General features: G+C 45.9%; 1 protein-coding gene across 3 annotated transcripts; it reads left to right on the forward strand.

Annotated features, from left to right (window-relative positions):
- The first annotated feature begins 103 nt into the window (after positions 1-103).
- Positions 104-13805, forward strand: onecut3a (one cut homeobox 3a). Of its 3 annotated transcripts, XM_086161552.1 has the most exons (4): positions 113-222; positions 253-1146; positions 4196-4206; positions 13236-13805. In XM_086161552.1, exons 1-4 carry the CDS (start codon positions 116-118, stop codon positions 13526-13528), a joined length of 1305 nt encoding a protein of 434 aa, XP_086017678.1. In that variant the 5' UTR covers positions 113-115; the 3' UTR covers positions 13529-13805. The 3 variants fall into 3 exon arrangements, with proteins under 3 accessions (XP_086017675.1, XP_086017678.1, XP_086017676.1); XM_086161550.1 differs by having other exon boundaries at positions 113-1146; XM_086161549.1 differs by lacking the exon at positions 4196-4206 and having other exon boundaries at positions 104-1142.
- Positions 13806-19349: the final 5544 nt, after the last annotated feature.

Below are 19349 nucleotides of genomic sequence, written 5' to 3' on the forward strand. Positions count from 1 at the left end.
GAGAGCCGCTCAGAGAGAGAGAGGGAGAGAGGGAGAGACAGAGAGGGGGAGACGTGAGGGAGAGAGTGTCGAGAGAGGGGTGGAAATAAAGATCCTCTCAGCGATGGAGCTTACAATGGAAAACATCGGAAACCTTCACGGCGTGTCCCACTCCCACCAAGCCAGCGACTTGATGAACTCCCCGCATGCGCGCCAGTCGTCGGCGTCGCATCGGAACTTGGTGTCGCACGGACGCTCGGCCATGGTGTCCAGCATGGCCTCCATCCTTGAGGGGGCCGGGGACTACCGCACGGACCACGCGTTGTCTGGCCCCTTGCATCCGGCCATGACCATGTCGTGCGACTCCGGCATGAGTCTGAGCAGTACCTACACCACCCTGACGCCGCTGCAGCACCTTCCCCCCATCTCCACGGTGTCGGAGAAATTCCACCACCCGCACCCGCACGCTCACCACCACCCGGCGCACCAGCGGCTCGCCGCCGGGAACGTCAGCGGCAGCTTCACCCTGATGCGGGACGACCGCAGCCTCGCCTCCATGAGTAACCTCTACGGCCACTACCCCAAGGACATGTCCGGCATGGGCCAGCCCCTGTCCCCGCTCTCCAACGGCCTGGGGTCGTTGCACAGCTCGCAGCAGTCGCTCGGCGCCTACGGCCCTGGTGCTCACCTCTCCAACGACAAAATGCTTCCCTCGGGGAGCTTCGAGTCCCACGCCGCCATGCTGTCCCGGGGCGAAGAGCACCTGGCTCGGGGTCTCGGGGGTCACGGCGCCGGGCTCATGACGTCCCTGAACGGCATACACCACCACAGCCATCCGCACTCGCAGGCGAACGGCGCCATGCTGTCGGAGCGAGACCGGCAGACGGTGGTGGGAGGCGGCCAGGGGAACGGCTCCGGCCAGGTGGAGGAGATAAACACGAAGGAGGTGGCGCAGAGAATAACGGCCGAGCTGAAGCGCTACAGCATCCCCCAGGCCATCTTTGCGCAGAGGATCTTGTGCCGGTCCCAGGGAACCCTGTCCGACCTGCTGCGGAACCCTAAACCGTGGAGTAAACTCAAGTCCGGCCGGGAGACGTTCAGGCGGATGTGGAAGTGGCTCCAGGAGCCCGAGTTCCAGCGGATGTCGGCACTGAGGCTTGCAGGTGAGTGACGAGACAGCCCCCCACGACCTGAGTGATGTGGAGGGATCAATTGGAAGTCAATGTGGCGAGACTGTCAATAGCTGCTCAAACAGACATTACTAGAAGTTATTAGTCGATTGTATCGAGTAAAACTTCACCGTGACAGTTGGGGTGTTAAATGTTGGGGGGCGGGGGATCTATATTTTGATTGATACTACGATCCGTGATAGTATAAACACAGGGCTGGGAGATAAACAAAACAAAAGCTGCTGCAAAGGCAGTCTGGCAGATGACACACACCGACTTCATTTTTTTTTTTTGCGTTTGGAATGGCAACAAATGGCGCTTCTCCACATCAAACGAGCGCGTCGTTGCAAACAAGCGTCGTCTCCGGCCAGACGGGTGTGGGGGAGTGGATATGTGTATTTTTGTGTGTGCATGTTTGTGTGTGCATGTTGTGTGTGTGTGTGTGTGTGTGTGTGTGTGTGTGTGTGTGGAGGGGGGGGCATGACCTCCACCCCCATCCCCATCGGATCAATAACCCGGGTCCAGGCGTCCCGTTTCAGAGCAGCGCGTTGATAAATGATCGATCTGGATCCGAACAGACAGAGACACAAACAGATGCGTCTTTCTCTCGGCCCCCCGTCGTCTACTCAGCACCCCGATCACGTGGTCGCCGTTGTATTTTGCGTTTAGATTGAAGATGGAAAACCGTGTCGTTGTGGACATTCATTCCGTGGAAATATCGCGCAAAAAGGCACCCGGCGTCCAAAAAACAAGTAGCCCACTGGATTCACGGTAGATCGGTTTAAAAAGAGAAAAGTGGGGATTGATGTGCGCGTTAAAGGCCCTTTAGAAGTCTTTTTCTGCGCGACACTCGACTCTTCTGCGTCGTATTTCAGCCAACACTTCAATTAAGCAGATATAGTGGCATATTTTAGTTCCAGTCGATGCCCTATTGAAAAGCACTTAATGGCATGTAAATTGTTCCTTTGCGTATTTAGTGTGGTTCTGGTAAATAAAGATTTAAACACTCCACAATTGTCTCTTTAAGTGCCACTGCTGTTAAAGCTAATTGGGCTGTGGGGTTTTATATCTTCCACCTTTCGAGTCCAGAGAAAACCCGCCGATATCAGTGGACATGTTGGGGGGTGACATAGTGCCCCGCACCTCTGGAGCACGGAATAATTCAAATGTGACTTGGAATATCATCACCTGGGTGGCCGTAGTGTTTTTTTTTTCTGCGAAAGGGGTCGTGGGAGGGCTGGGCCGAAAATAAAATAGAAGAAGAAAATCAAACGGTGAAGGCCTTGTATGCAAATGCGTGAGGCAGCATTTCCCTTATTGCATTTAAAATAACCATTATCCTCGGTGCGCATGTGGGCTGGGAGTGTGTGTGTGTGTGTGTGTATGTAGGAGGGTGGGCGGGTTGGGGGGGAAAGTGAGGTTCGGCCATACTCGCTCGGCCACATCAATCAATAACTTCAAATTACTATTCCAAATTCATCACAGTCACTCGAATCGATGCGGCAGCCCCGCTCGGCTAATGTGAAAATGCCAGTGTCTGTACACATGACGACCCACTCCACGACCGCGCAGCGTGGCAGAGATGGGCCAGCCCCTACTTTTGAAGGGACTGTGCCCTTCACGCTGAGTGCAACTAGGGCAAAGACCCACGGGCTTCGACTCTATTTCCATGCAGCGTGTACCAAATCCGTGAGTGGCTTTTATTGGTTTGTATTTTCCCTTCGTGGATCCATACGACTCCACCCGTACAGCAACAAATACGGCAGACACGGGTGTGGAGTTTGGAAAGCGTTTAAAGATCCCACTAACGATGAAACCAATTCGTCTTTGCATCTGTGTTGAATTCCACACTCCATCTCAATGTATTTGGTCGGGTCAATAAAATCTGATCGATAAGGATAGCCAGTGCATCTATCAATTATCCCGCCTCAGCACTCTCCCCCCATTGGTCTCTCCCCGGGAGAGAGGGTGAGGGTGGATTGGAGACGGTGAGAGGGGAAAGAGGACAGCTGTTATTAAAATGATGTCCCCGCTCATTCTCTTGCTCGGTGTGTGTGTGTGTGTGTGTGTGTGTGTGTGTGTGTGTGTGTGTGACGCGCAAAAATCACACAATGCACTTCACATCTGGGTTATTTATCTCTACGGTAACATGACGGGTTGCAGAACAGTCTCATTTATCCTGCAAAAATAGGAATACTATTTTCAATATTATTATTATTTTTTGCGATGTCTTTGTAGTGAGAAGGTGCCCCTGCATACCAGGCTCTGTTACGCCATAAAGAAAAAAAGCGCAGTTGGTTCATTAGCATTTGACTGGCCAGAGCACGATCCGGGGTGTGCAGGTCAAGACCCTCAGGACAAAGAGGAAAAACATTGTCGAGGACAAGGGTGGGAGGCCTCCACTCGTGTTCAAAAGGACTACAAGCAGTTTACACAGGCCTAATCCCGGTGCAGTAGGCATCCCCAATCCCCCCCGCCCGCCCCCCGTAAACTTGAGCCCCTTCCCCTTTCCCTTCCCCTCCACACACCGAGGCTGAATCACTCCCTTATACGCACGTTTTAACATTTTCCCAACGATGCCCTGAAATATAAGTTTTTTTTTACATCCTATTTTGAAATTAAAGTAAAAAAAATAGATGAGATTAAACACGTATATAGTGTTGTTACCTATATGAACAGAGATGATAGCGCGAATAGGATTTCTCCTCGGGTGCTGGAGCTGTCCAAGGTGCTGAAGCGCCACCGTCCATCCCCTCGGGTCTGAGCCCGGATCAGGATGTCGGTTCTTCCCACACAGAGTTAATGGGGTTCTCGCGGGTTCTAGAAATCGTCATTTCGCCCAACAGCTCTCACCAATCGATCAATATTACAATCTACAATCACGTCCATCACGCACACACGGCTGCGTGCATTCTGTTTAAATCGCATTGTGTGTGTGTGTGCGTGTGTGTGTGTGTGTGTGTGTGTGTGTGTGTGTGTGTGTGTGTGTGTGTGTGTGTGTGTGTGTGTGTGTGTGTTAGGGGTTAGAATGTTAACATTAACACGAGAAAGACACTTGGTTTTGAGGTAATATAAACCACAGAAATGGGTTCCATTGAACAGATCATTAGGATCTGATTGATGCGGGATAATGTAAACCGGGGATTTATTTATTTTTTCATGAAAAGATGGCTTGATGTAAGCTTGCGAAATGATCGATTGGCACTTAAATAATTGATGTGTGAGGGGAAGATAGGGGAGTAAACAGTACAGCTGCGGTTTCAGAGGCTCCTTGTTCGTTAAGCACAGCAAACGTGTGCTGTAAGTACTGAAACGTGCACAAACCACCGCGCACGAAATCCTCTGGTGGGAGAACCACGGTCATTTTTCCTCAGGTTATAGCTCCGGGCTGTTTTGCTCGGCGTTGCTCAGCGCGGATGAAATGACATCTCACGCCTCGCATCATCATCATCATTAGGTGCCACGCCGAGGCTGGAGGTGGAGGATCACGCACAAGTCCGATCTTTATTTCCTCGGCCGAATAGATTGAACTCGATGCTCTCGGGGCAGTGGATGTGCGGAGAAACACACGCAGACCCGAAATCTGAGCAATGATCTTCGAGTGAGAAGGAGCCACGGCTTCTCACTGTGCAGGAATATCACATAACAAGACTGCGTACGTGTCGCTCTCTCCCCCTCCACCTCCTCCTCCTCCTCCTCCTCCTGTGTAAATGTGATCGGGATGAAGAGTGCGTCTGCGCCATATTGTTAAGGCCGATCTGGCGAGCCCTGAATCTGTATCGATTTCCATTCCGCGACCTCTGCTTTCCATCTCTGGAGCTGCGCCATGCAGCCATGCACCCCCCTCAGCCCCCTCTCCCCAATTTTCAACATGCAAGCAACGCCATTTCTCCCCTGAACAGACGGCTCCCCGTTTTAAACGCACGCCGGGGTGATAAGTGAGCCATCCTTCCTCGTAACCGATGAGGTCCTTCTTTAAGTTCACAGTGTCCTTCCTTCATTCTCCCCATAATTCAATCATATTGTAATGTTTTAGTCAGGGAAAACACCCGATTGACGGTAAAATGTCCTTTTAATAAGCAATAGCTGTTGTTGGCCACAGCCACGTCACACAAGCCCGTAATACAACTGTTCCCGCTCAATTCCAGTAAAACAAAAAAATAGAATTCCTTGCACCCCAAACCACACCCACAAAATTTCCAGCAACCCCAAAATCACACAGAAAACAAGCATCAACATAAACCCTAACATCCGTGACTCGCTACAATATTAAAAAAGGCCAGCCTAGTAAGAAGAACCCCCCCACACACACCTACCCCCGCCGCCTTGTTCCAATTCTCTTTTCATTTGCACATACACACACCTCGGTCCAAATCGCACGGGGGTGGTCTTTGCAATTATAAATGCAGCAGAAGCCTGGACTCCGTACAGACTCCAACACCGTCTCTTGTATTTTAGATGATCAATTCTTACGCTCCTCCGTCGCCCCCTCGCCCTGGCGGATCGATAGGAGAGAATGACCTTTAAATCAAATTGCTGGCAGAGTCGACTGAATGCACGCGTACGACATCTAAGGGTTAATACACGTGCCCTCTCCCCATTCATGAGCCAAAAAAAACGAAAACAAACAAAACATTAACGGCAACAACAACAACAACAACAGCAACAATAACAACAACAGCAGCAGCAGCAGCGGCAGCAATGCAACTATAAGAAAACAAGAAAAACATTCTTCGTTCTTGATTGTAGGGGAGACAGTTCAACATGCGCACGCGCAGGTGTGTGTGTATGTGTGTCTGTGCGTGTGCATGTGTGTGTGTGCGCCTGTGGCTTTTGACCTGCCACAATCTGCGTTGGTTTACATAAGTGAGGTTCCAAAGAGCAGGCTCTTGTGCAATTAAAACGTTAAGCGGAGCGCACCATCAGCAATGTGAGTGTGAGTGTGTGTGTGTGTGTGTGTGTGTGTGTGTGTGTGTGTACTGATCACGGTTACGTAAGATTGGGATGCTCATGCAGGACACGCACATGCTCGCGCACAAACCGAATCATGCGGTGGCCATTTTAGGAGATAATTTGAATAATATAACACACACACAGAGTTAAACTGATCATCTCGGTGGTTTTATTGCGCAAACCTGAGCTGTAGTAGTTTGACCTCGTCACATAAAAATAGATGTCCTAACATTAAGGAATCAAGAAATGGGTTACTTTTTTTGGCACAAGCCGGGTGTTATAATCTCCTCATGTATGTGTGTGTCCGTGTGCGTGTGCGTAAACGGCTGTTTATCTGACGCACTGACAGTACATCCGTTATTAAAAGGCCGATAATGGTGCGCTTAATAGAACACAAGGATGCGATCCAAGCAGAGTTGCCAGGGTCCTGACGGAAACCCATTCCCCTGTTTGAGGTTGAAACATTACACCGCGAGGGACACTCACGCTCTTTATAATGAAACACGAGATAATGAATAATAAATAAATACATTCAAAAACACTGTTTTATTACCTAAAATAAAAACATGTAAATGACGTTAACAGGCTGCAATTGTTTCATGTCTCCAAGAAACACACACCCGCTATCTGTCACTCACACACACACACACACACACACACACACACACACACATACCGATTGGGAAACCTTACACTGAGTAACAAAGGAACAAAACGAGTGTGAAATCAATTGATGAATGAATCGATGTTATCAGATACACTGTTTATTACACGTTATTAAAAATAACGAACAAGCTGCAGGTTGTTCTAAAACTTCTCGATTGTTTAATTCGGCGCGTCTCCGGGCCGTTGTGAATTATTGAATTTCCAACCGGATGGTTGGAACTTTGAGATGATTTTTTTTGTGTGTGTTTCCACACCATCAGACATAAATTCAATTGGATTCATTATTATTATCGCTGTTGCTATATATTCATATCATGAATAATTAAGGTGATTTGGGAGCAGTCTGAAATAAATAAATAATGGGCTGATAATGAGGTAAAATATTTTATTCTCAGCAGAATTCACATTTGCAAAGTAAAGTAAAGGCAAAGAAAAAACAAATAATGGAGAAAATTCAAATGACGTGGCAGTTTTCAGGCTGGAGGCAGGTTATTACTTATTGTGATTTTAAAGTACTGTTAAGAGATATAAGACACGTGATTGAAATGTACGAGTGAAGGATGGGATTTATTTTATGTTTTTAAAGTTACCATTTTAGATTGGACTTTTTACTTGCAAACAGACACGAACGGAAATGATCGTCTACTGTCGTAAAGAGGGCCCGGGAACAGAAATTAACGAAGAGGCTTAATATGACCATTTGACTTTCTTTTTTATTATTATTATTTTTTTAATGAAGTGTTAAAATCCAGATGTGTTTATGCGATGCGTTTATGGCGGGGGTTGAACAAAACGAGGGAGGATCCTACGGTTTTAAACAACTTCGTACACAAATACTCCGTCGAAATTCTCAGCAAACGAAAACAGACCTAAAATGGAATTCAAGAGCCAACATGTTTTTCAGACCCTCAAAGTAATCAGGCCCAGAAAACACAAAGCCTGGAAACATCACTTCATATGTTTTAGGATAAATATAAATAAATGAATATATATATATATAAAAAATATCGCCCAATATTCTATTTTCCTTCCCCACGGTACTTATTGCAATTGGAACTATTTAACTATTTTCAGTATAAAAGTGTCGGCTCAGACAAGAAAAGAAGACAAGAAAGCACACACACACACACACACACACACACACACACACACACACACACACACACACACACACACACACACACACATACTTTACTGACAATTTAACATTATTTCATACTATGTAAGCACTGTGTAATTGAGTAGAATCCACCAGTGTGTCGCCAAATTTTGACGTTTGTTTCAGGGGAACAAAACAAATTTGTTTTTTTTTTCGATATGAGAAAAAGTGGGGTGCGAGTTGATATTGGGGGGAGGGACGTAAAGCCAGTGCTGCGGGAGGAGGGAGGGTGGCGTGGGGTGGGCTTGGGGTTTCAGGTGGAGTGTGACCGTGGAGTTGAGAGTGATGCCTTGCAGCGAAGTCGCAGGAAGAAGGCAAATAAACAAATGGTGTCGCTTTATCAGTATATTAACACCAATTGCCGCTCATTACACGGAGGAGTATCGAGCCGTTTGACCCGGCGGGAGAAGGCCCGACACCGGAAGGAGGGACCCGCTGCCATCAATCACTCCCATTTACTCCTTTTATACTATTTCTTCACAAATCACCCCAAAAAGACACTAGGCACGCCGCGTTTTACATACGAAACATTGTAGTTATGAGATGGAAAGGGGGACAGGGGAAAAAAAACAGAGAGCGGGAGTGGCGACCGGAACCGGTAAACATGTTTATCGGTAAATGAATTGACGCTGAGTGCGTCTGGTTCTTTTCTGGGTGGAGGGAGAGAAAGAAAGAGAGAGTTGGGATGCTTTTCTAGAGGCACAATAACAGGCGGCTTGACTTTCTCATTATGAGCAGGAAGGGCAACGATTGATCAATAAATGATTAATGCTCGAGATGGACTCACATCTTCGGGGAAAATGTGTGTGTGTGTGTGTGGAAGGGATGGGGGGGGGCGCAGCTGCGAGATCACACACAACCCAAACACAGGTGAGACAGGTAAAAACCAAAAAAAGCTCTCCCCACTTTTTAAGGAGCAGGGTGGATGATCACGTTTCCTCCCTCCACCCTCCCATGACCCCCTCCCTCCCTTCCCAATCCACCCACCCACGACCCCTCCCGCCCCACCCCCACACCCCTCCCTCCTAGGCATAATTAATTGGACGAACTGAATTTCACACACGAATTATTCACGAATCTATCGATCGATATCGAACAGGCAGCGCCTTTCTCTTAACCTCGCTCTGTTTGTCGTGAAGCGAAGAATATTAATGTCGCACACGGAGGAGGAGGAGGAGGAAAAAGGAAGAAGAGGAAGTGGTGAAGGAGAAAAAATAAGGCCGAACATATCTTTTTTTTCTTCTTTTGAGGGTAAATGAGAATTTTTTGGGTTTTAAGCGCTCCCTCAAAGGCACCCCCCCCCACACACACACTCTCAATTGACATTCACGGTTGCATTTCCGTGATGCAGAGGATTGTTTATTTTAAACCAAACGTATGAAGCCACCTTATTGGAAACCGGTCAAAGGAGGTCAGCGCTAATTTCCCTCTACCCACGCAAGCGACGCGTCTCCGGCAGAGTCCCGCACGGACAACCGCAAACCCGGATTTCCGCTCATGTTCGGCGCTCTTTGTGCGCGACTTCGTGTCCGCCTCCCCGCTCGGTGCCTACTGTAGCTCTAAAAGCTGCAATCATCGATTTTTTCTTTTCTATGCTGGGCTTGGTTCAGTAATCAGGGCCCCCTTCCTCACCGATCGATCGATATTGATTACTAAATCCAGCGCCTGTAGCAAAGGCAGCGCGCTGTGGCGCTCCGCTCAGCCCCGGGGCCGCAGCGAGAGCGACCCCTGCCGGCCGCGTCGGCGCCAAGCGGGCGGTCGATCCGGAGGCAGGACGTGACTCGCCGGCGAGAATATGCGGCGGGAGAGGAGACGAGATCGAGCGCGTCCTGAAAAGCCGTCGATACGCGCAGTCTCTGTCATAATTGCCAGAAAATCCACCATCCATGTCTCTAGACTTTTATGGCGTTAAGGAGGATGAAGTGTGTGTACGCCAAGTACAGGTGCGGCTCAATAGAATTCTTGAATAATCTTCTGATTTTTAGCTAAAATTCTTCTTCAATTCTTTCTACCTGTAAATGGCTGTTTGAGTGATAGATAATTTAACTCCTATTAAAAAACAAAACAACCAACCCACTTCCGGACTCCAGCTAATAACCAATAAAATAAAACAAATAAGATGAAACACTTGGGCAGGTGTTCTGATCAGTTAAATGGAAGATAAATCTGCATATTAAGACATCAACTCAATTTTCATTCTGTAATATATGCACGTGAGCTTGTCTATAGCACCTGGACAAATGGGAGCAGATGGTAAAAATAAATACATTAAATTAATACATATTTATCCATCAAGCACTGTTACGATGCAATGTGATTGAAGTATTTAATAGTTTCCCCAGAAAGGAAATCAATCACTCTCTCACTGGCATTAATTGCTCACACAGTGTAAAATTCCCATGATTTCAGCTTTTGTCTGTGAGAATGGATCTTTTGACGATTTTTTTTCCCTCCCTTCTCCCACATTCCTAAAGATGTTGAGCCAAGTGCGGGTTTGGTGACTGTGGAGGCAAAGCTGTGCATGTCGGTACTAAACTGCGCCTTTCGTAGACTTCAAACAGGCCTTGTGTGGAGCTTCGCTTCATGTTTAGGAACATTGTCCTGCTGGGAAACAAATCCTTTTCCACACAAGTACAAGCCAGAGGGGATGGCACACCTTTGCTGGGGAGAGTTGTGATTCTTCTTATTCAGTGGATTTGATCCACTGCAAGTATACGCCAAGTATACACCGTGTCCGTGGAGTAATACCTGTACTTTTCTAATATTATCTTCTTTGGGTGCGAGTGTAAGTTGAAGCAGAAAAATTGAGACAGAAGGCACTTCTTGAAAATTGCTTTTACTACCTAAGTGATAAACATTCTCTTGATGATCCTTTCATTGGGATTTTTTTAGAGGAGATTGATGTTTTTTGCCTTATGTCACGTCACATCTTTTAACTGTTTGGTGCTTTAATACGACTTTGCTCAGCAGAACATTGAATTTGTATTTTATCAGTCAGTAGTAACTGATGCTCTGAAGTTACACATTCCATCGTGTAATTCAGGTGCATCTAAAAAAAAATGCCTTAAACATGCATTTCTATCTGTCCCCCAATTTAGTTTGAATGGATCAGCAACTAATAAATCACCTTTTCAAAATGAATTCTTCACATCTTTCTACTGGAATAGAATGTAGTCGCAAAGACGTCATATTGATGAATGACATGTGGATCCATTTGCAAATAAAATACATTGTAATGAGTCAGCTTGGTGGTATTCGCCCGTAACTATTTCTTTTCGCTTGGAATTTTGTCAGTGGTGAGTGTCTCCGTGTTCAGGGCTTCAGATGTGCTTTGTTGTGCTTTGAGCAAATGGGAAAGGGGGATATTGTTGTGTGTTTGTCATTTGGGGGGGTGTGCTTTGTAAAAGCTTTGTGACGTTCTTAAATGACTTGTCCTGTAACATCTGAGATGCTAAGCCTTTACTCAGCGAGCCCCCGTGGATATGACTTAACTCTTTAAAAGACATAACCTTGTTCCTTCTCAGCGAATCGAAGAATTAATATGGAATGGATGATGTATACATATAACCAGGTGGTAAAGCAAAATATGTATATTGCTTATTAGCATGTCTCTATTTGCTGGGTTTGTGTTGCTGCAGTGTTGATATGAAATGCGAATATGATGGATGGGCCTGTGTGCAGGTTAGACATCTGTAGTAAACAGATTGGACTGCAATGGATGATCAATGGGCTCTGTTCCACTGTAATTAGACACACAGTGCCACTGCTTGACTCCAGCCACTTCAGCATAATCACAACCACCCCCAAACATACACACACACATACATACATACATACACGCACACACAGACACACACGCAGACACACACGCATAGCACAAGAGTGAGACATTATGAAGGTGTGTAGACAATACATGGCAGCATGTGGAAACCCCATAGGGATGGTATCGCTCTCCCTTTCTGTCTTCAATTTGCCCTCATTTTATTGAGACAGTAGGGAAGCTGAAGGGACACACAGCCTGCTCTGGTAGGCTTCGATCCTTGGACAGCGGGGGAGTGTGTGACTGCAGAGGTGCTGCCTTAACCTTCCTCACAACTTCCACGTCACCTCTGGGCTGCTCATGCCTTTTACTTTGCACCTGTCTGCCTGCTTCTTTCCCTTCTTCTGCAACAAACCTTCCCACAACACAACATTCTATTAAGTATTAATTTCAGCACTTGCTGCTTTCACCAGTGGGTCCCGGGGGTAAAAGAGTTCACTCAGTGTTTTCTTTTTTGAAAATTACTTCATGTATGGGATGGGGTTTATAGCAGTTGGTGCATGTGCCTCTCAAGTATTTGTGTTTGAGGGGGTGGGGTGGACGGTTTGGGGGATTGGGTTATAAATACCCTCTCAGAGCTCAATAGAGTGGGCTCCAGTGGGCTCCAGTAGGCTCTGTTTGAAGTAGCAGACTGTAGACCTGCTGGGGGGGGGGATTCTGACCTCAGTCCCTATAGAGAACCCCCAATTCCTACAGCAAAGTCGGTCAATATCTCCTTCTCTCGCCACCCCTCCCCTTTCCTTAGCTTCTCTCAGCTTCTCTCTTTGGTTCGTAAACACACACACACACACATGCATGCATGCACACACGCACACACACGCACGCACGCACGCACGCACGCACGCACGCACGCACACAAACACAGTCTCACTACTTTTTCTTTTCCTTTTTTCAACTTTTTCTCTCTAGTCTTTTCTTTGCATCTAAATGTCCTTAGTCTCTCATATAAATCACGTACATGCATATGCACACACACACACACGCACGCACACTCACGCACACATGCACATGCAGACACATATAGACACCCACACAAAATGCTTACTTTTGTGCAACAGTCACTCAGTCCCCCATTGCGACTCAAACTGCATTAATATTGAATCAAACAGCAGTGTCTCCAGCCAGCAGGCAACAGTCCCCCCCCAAACTTAGCCCATCTTTCTCTCACCGCAGGCTGGCTCCCTGTCTGCACTCTGCAGGATGGAAGGAATATTCCCACTGGGCAGGGCGAATAGATTAGCTTTAAATCAACTTTAATATGGCAACAGAGATGGAGCTTTAGAATCTCTCCTGGTGTCTAAACTAGTTACCAGTGTTTAAGTATTGGCAATTGAAACATTTAGTTACTCAACTCCCCTTCACCTGTTGTCTTTTTTATTTGGTGAAGTAAATAACCACTTTTGTATATTTACCTTGCTTTGTGCTCTCTTTTTCCTCTTTGCTCCCCATTCTTATCCCCATCCCTCCCACCGCTGCCATCCACACCAAGCCTGCAAGCGTAAAGAACAGGAACAACACAAGGACCGCAACACAGCGCCCAAGAAACAGCGCCTGGTCTTCACTGACCTGCAACGCCGCACTCTCATCGCCATCTTCAAGGAAAACAAGCGCCCATCCAAGGAAATGCAGATCACCATCTCCCAGCAGCTCGGCCTGGAGCTCAGCACCGTCAGCAACTTCTTCATGAATGCACGGCGTCGTTGTGTGGACCGCTGGCACGATGACCATGGTACCAGCTCTGGGCAACCGGGCACATCTGCCACCACCTTCTCAAAGGCTTGAGAGAAGGAGAGGAACTTCAGAGGACTAGGGACCCAGGTTGAAACAGAATGGCATGGGAACTTAGCAGTGAAACCTGCCACTGATGACCCCACCTGGCCTGGACCATCTGAATGTGTCCTCTGTCCAAAAATCCTTTGTGCCATGCAATCATCTTTTTTGTCAGTCAAAATTCAAGCTCTCACCTGAAACAAGCATAATCTGAAGGTGATTTGTGAAGTCAGGTCCACTCTGTATAACTCACACAAGGACAATCATCGATTGAGTCTTTTTTGAAAAAGAATCATCTTTATCTTTGTTTCTGAAAAAGTAAAGAGACACCAAAGATTTGAATTTTTGTTGGACAGTATCAGTCACACGCTGGCCTCCTTCACAACCTAAGTAGCCACTGATTCTGCTTTTTCTCCCAACTCACCTCTTTGTGTCTGCCTCTTTACTCACTTTCTCATCCCCACTACACTGGCACATGGAAGCAACAAGGGCGAAAGAACGGCAATAAATCTGACAGAACAGCACACAGCCTTATTATCCAAGCCCCATACTGCACACACAAGGCTGTCATAAAGAAAACTACGCAGCCTATGAAAAAAACAACAAGGCTTTCCAATTCTCTGCCTCTACCTCCCCCTCCTCCTGTAGTCTCCTTCATTCCTCAGCCAAAGGTATTCCCTGATGGCCAGCCATTTCAGAGAGCAGCTCAGCCTGATCATACGGCAAACTAATGAATTGAAAAATGAATCGATGCAGACAGAGGGAGCTGGGCCTTGACCCCTCCTGAAGGTGAAAATCAAGACACTCTGCAGCAGATACTCAGGTCTTCCAGGCCCAGGTCTATTTTTTTGCACAGATTTTGGAGGCCTGTAGGGAGACATGTCATTGTTACTTGTAGCCTGCGCCTAGAGTCTGTGTTTCTCTGACCAACAGGAGAGGCGGGTGAGATGTCTGGACATGCTCTTTGTTCTGCTGCTAGCCTTTCCTCTGATCAATAACTGAGAATCAAGCGACAAAAACACGCTTGGGCAACCTGCCAACTACATTACAGCGGCATAAGAAAAGCAGAATGAAAGAGGAGCACATGGAAGCCAGCGGCGATGGGGACAAAAGGCCTCATAACAGGAGCAGCATCACACCTCTCTATGTCTTGACAATGCTGGCAGAGCAACAGTGCCCCCCACTGTCCACAGCAGAGACCTGTTTCCAGAAGAAACGGGGTCCTGGTTGGGGAAAGTGGGAAGAGCCACTAGAAGCTGAGGAGAAGTCATGGCACAACACATTCAGGCCCTTGCAGCTCTTTGAAGGCAAATCAATAGATAACCATTATCCTATTGTTGTTCCTCATCCAACCAGCACTGGTGAGGCCGGAGGAGGGGGATGGTTCAACTGAATTCTGAGACCACAGGGATTTTGCAAAGACAGGGATTTATTTAGCTCGGCCAAATATTAAAGAATCCACAATTTACATAAATTGCTTGAAGAGGGGACAAAAAAGTACAACAGAGTAAAATGTAACAGAAAGACATCCTGAAACAGACACAATATCGGTGCAGTGGGGGGTTCAATTCACATTATTTTTGGAGGCTTCATAATTTGTCAAATCAACCCATTCAAAAATTGGAACAGCGATTTCTTTTCATCAATCCATCTCATTTCCTAACTGATGTGATCCAAACTAAATCTCCGGTTTATTCCCGCATAAGGGGTTTTGGTAGCCAGACACCACACTCACATGTCAAAATGCTACAATAATTTGTGCCAATGCTTACTGCCTTAATTCTAATCAGACAATATGGTACTAGGTTCACACACAGCTACAGTGCAGCCCACCGATGACGAGCGGTGGCGGTGTGTGCCATAGCTACTAACAATCAGCTTTTAACTGAATTGAAATATCCTTTTTTTTAATTAGAAAAAGGTTCAGAGTTCAAGGCATACTTTAACCAAACCTCAAGCAACAAAGATACCACACCTGTGCTACAAATAAAAAAGAAAATGTTTCCAACACACAACTGGACACATTGTGAAGCAGCAGAAAATCTTTCATTCTATCTTTCGTTTTCTACCTCCTCTCTCTCTCTCTGACCCAATTGCCCCCTGTCTCTCTCTCTTCTCTATATTGATGCGGGTATTTAATTAGTACCATAGACACAAAGTTTCTATTTCTTGTTACTATTGTGCTCTGTTGTGCATTAGTAAGGCACCTTGTTGAATAATCAAAAACAAAAAGGAAGGACTTTCTAAAAGGAAAAGAATGCAAGGACTTTGGCTAATAAGGACTTTTTTGTTTCTTTTGCAATCGACGTGAATACAAACTCGGAGAAGACAATTGCCATGAGTACGATACAGGAAACGGGGAGCTGTTGAAAAGAAGGATGAATGACGGACACTTTCCCTCTTTTGGCATCTCATGTCAGAACCATGGTACTATCTGAGCCCCAAGAATGGGGTCAAACAGAGGGGGACAAAACATGACCTCCAAATGTTCGAGCTGATTCAGTGTGTTTTGTTGGAGAATGGGGTGGGAGGGGGGCAGGGTAAAGCTTGGAACTCAATAGTTAACTGTATGGTTCTAAGATGCAACTGTAGCATTTCCAACAATGTAGTCAGATTAGCAGTGCAGATTGGATACAAGATTGTCATTGCGGAGGAGTTCATTGGGGGTACTGACTAACTTCACGTCGCTATAAGCAGTGAGTTAAATGTCATCAGGGGAAGACGAGCTAAATCGCCATGCGGTAGAAAGTTCAGTGAGCATAGTTGAATAGCTAGTTTCAGCTGTAGGTATTAGGCTGACATAATGACACTTGTTTGTAGTGAGAACCAATGTGGCTACCTCACTAAGCTGAGTGGTTTGTGAAACCGCCACTAATACCAAAGATACTGCAGCCTACCGGTCCCAAACTGCCTGGGGGGACATAAACAAAGAGAAGAGCGCCCCCCTTGCTCAGAATTGAAACAGACAGACAGACAGATAGACAGACAAACCCACACACTAACACACACATACACACACACACACAAACACACACACACACACACACACACACACACACACGTTGGGGAGTAACAGCGCAGTCAGGCTGCACTGAGTCACAAAGGAAGAGGTGGCTACGGTGCAGACAGAGTTGAGTGCCTTTTCCCTTCAACCACGGGTGGGACTGCACTGGACATGCACACACACAGGCAGGCAGACAAACAGACACACAAGCAGACACACACACACACACACACACACACAAATAATGACCTCCACACATACAGTCATGAAGGTGTATGCATGTAGCTGCACACCGATGTACCAACACAAACTCACATACAGACAATACACCCCAAATTGGATGGACAGAAAGGAGGGGGGGGGACACAGAGTGGGAGCTGTGTCAGCATTTTCTCCCATATTGACTTTCCATCTTGATACACTAGAATTCAAGCACTTTATCATGTAGAAAGTCTATATAACATTTTCTATACACTATTTATTTGAAACAAAATGATATGTTGCTCCTTAATCTGTCAGTCTTTGTTACTGTATCGTTAACCTTCTAGTAGCTTGCAGCCTTTCCATTTTTCCTCTTTTTTTTGGCCCAGTGTGCTTTTTCCTCTCAGCTATTTTACCTCTCTCACATCAGAGATATTTTTGTGCAACAGAGACAGAGGGAGGTAAAAAAGCAGAGTCTTTACACGCTTCGAGGGCTGTAAAATCTTTTCACTAAATATCTCTTTGTCTCTCTCTCCTGCTCACGAGCACAGAGGCTTCACTAGAAGTGTGAAAGATTCACTGACAGGTTATAGACACAAATCCTCTCCTCCCTCAACCTTGTCTGTCCAGTCAACCTCTCCCCCTGGTTAGTGCTAAGACTCGGTAGGCGTGTGTTGACAATTAATTCTGAAATACCTCAAAACCTTTCATGTAAACTTTATGTAATTTAAACTGAAAATAATACTGCTAATGATAACAATGATTATGAAACTATGATACTATGATAGTTAGTTTTGGAACTTGTGACTTGAAGCTTTATACTGTTAAATTCCTTTTATTTGTTTGCTCATTTTTCTTGTACGTTCTCTTGTTTGTTTTGCTACGGCATGTACTTACTGTTTTCATAAAGGAAAAGACATTGTGAATGTTTCTGTGGAGAGTTACAAGAGAAAAGAGGAGACAGAAGAGAAGGCAAGAATAGAGGGGCAAGAGCTGCTCAGTTCAATGCTTCGTTTAAAAGCCTCTCAAAGACGGGTATATTCAAATGGGAAAAAAAAAAAATAGATGACTAAAGTACAATTTGAGCTGAATTTCAAACCAAAAATTGATGAAAAACCAAAGGATGACTAACTTTTTCTTAATTGTTAGATTTCTTCTGCCTTTAAGTTGTCTTTTCTCGGGAAAAAAAAATTCACAGTTACTTTGAAGGTTCCTGGGTGTGTTCAAGTGCTCCTGATGTTCTTAGAATATTAAAGACCAGCACCTTTTATTGAAAAAAGGTGCACTTTTTTCTTTTGTGCATGGATATTGTATAACTGTATAGAAACCAACAGGAATGACCTGTGATTTTGTGGGGAGAGGAGGAGAAACGATAGGCCTGGGAGTGGGCGGAGGAGGGGTGGGGGGTACTTTGGTTTTCCAAAAAAGCCAGATTTTTGAGGATTTGGGTTTTAGGTGTTGGAGGGGTCCTTGTTTTTAGAATTTCCTTCACTGTTGGATTCACTGGTTGTGTGCATGTGTTGTTGCAACCCTTCCCCTTTCCCCATGTTTCTTTGATGTATATAAATCCAGACAGTAGGGGGCAGTGTGTGCTGGGGGGGAGGTCAAACTCCTCTCCTCTCAATCAATAGTGTTCAATCTTCATTCCTCAGCTTGTGGTCCTCACTTGGGTCCTGAAATGTGTCTTGCTTTTCCAAAGACGGGCTGTTTACTTGGAGTTAATCAGAGAGACACACTCAGGCCTGAGTGGCCTTGAATATACTCGTTTGTCTGTCTACATGCTTTTCTTCAATTTGTGTATGTGTGTTGCTTTGTACCTTTGTGGAAGACAAAGTGTTTCTTTCTTATGTTCCTTTTATTATGGGTTGCAATATTTGTCATGCGAAAATTTTGAAACATTTCTTACTGACTGACCAACCAACCAATCGCAGTACCATTTGGCAACTGGACATCTGACCTGAAATGTCGTCAGCATTTCCTGTCAAACAGCATATGTGTGTGTCATTTCCTTGTGGGATAGAAGGTTGCCAGTGGGACTGCTGTAGACACCCCCAGTCACACTGTGCTCTCCCTCTTCTGTTACCTGTTAATCAATCAGAACCAAGTGTCTTTGTGATGGTAGAAGACAATCAGTTTCAAAACAAGAAAAAGGTAGAGAGAGGGCAGGCCAGTGGGGAAGATGAAGGGGAGGGTGGAAGAATAAAATCAAGGGAAAAGAGGCTGTCTGAATAATGACAAGCTGTAGTGCTGAACTGTCAAATGGCTGCTGCACCAACCTTCCCTCTCCAATACAGCCATCACTCCCATTCCATCACAGCAAAACCTGACTGCAAGATTCAAGCCTGACAAAGATGCGGTTCCACAGCAAATTCAAATCTCAAGAGATAACCCCGCATTCTCAACCAATATTTACCTCCTCATACCATGTCTCTTCACTCTTCTACACTCCCACCGCCAAGTACAGAGAGCGCTGCAGGAGTGCAAAAAAAAAGTAAAAAGAAAGAAAGAAACAAACAAACAAAAACCCTGTGGTGCAGTGAGCATCCTGTTGTCCACCATGATTTCCTGTTAATCTAATGGTGATGTGACCGGCCATGAAGAATATAAATGGCTGTGGCTGGTGGCTTT

Source organism: Fistularia commersonii, chromosome 16 (assembly GCF_037954325.1).
Source record: "Fistularia commersonii isolate RoL2024-O1a breed Wild chromosome 16, RoL_Fcom_v1.0, whole genome shotgun sequence".
NCBI classification, from domain to species: domain Eukaryota; kingdom Metazoa; phylum Chordata; class Actinopteri; order Syngnathiformes; family Fistulariidae; genus Fistularia; species Fistularia commersonii.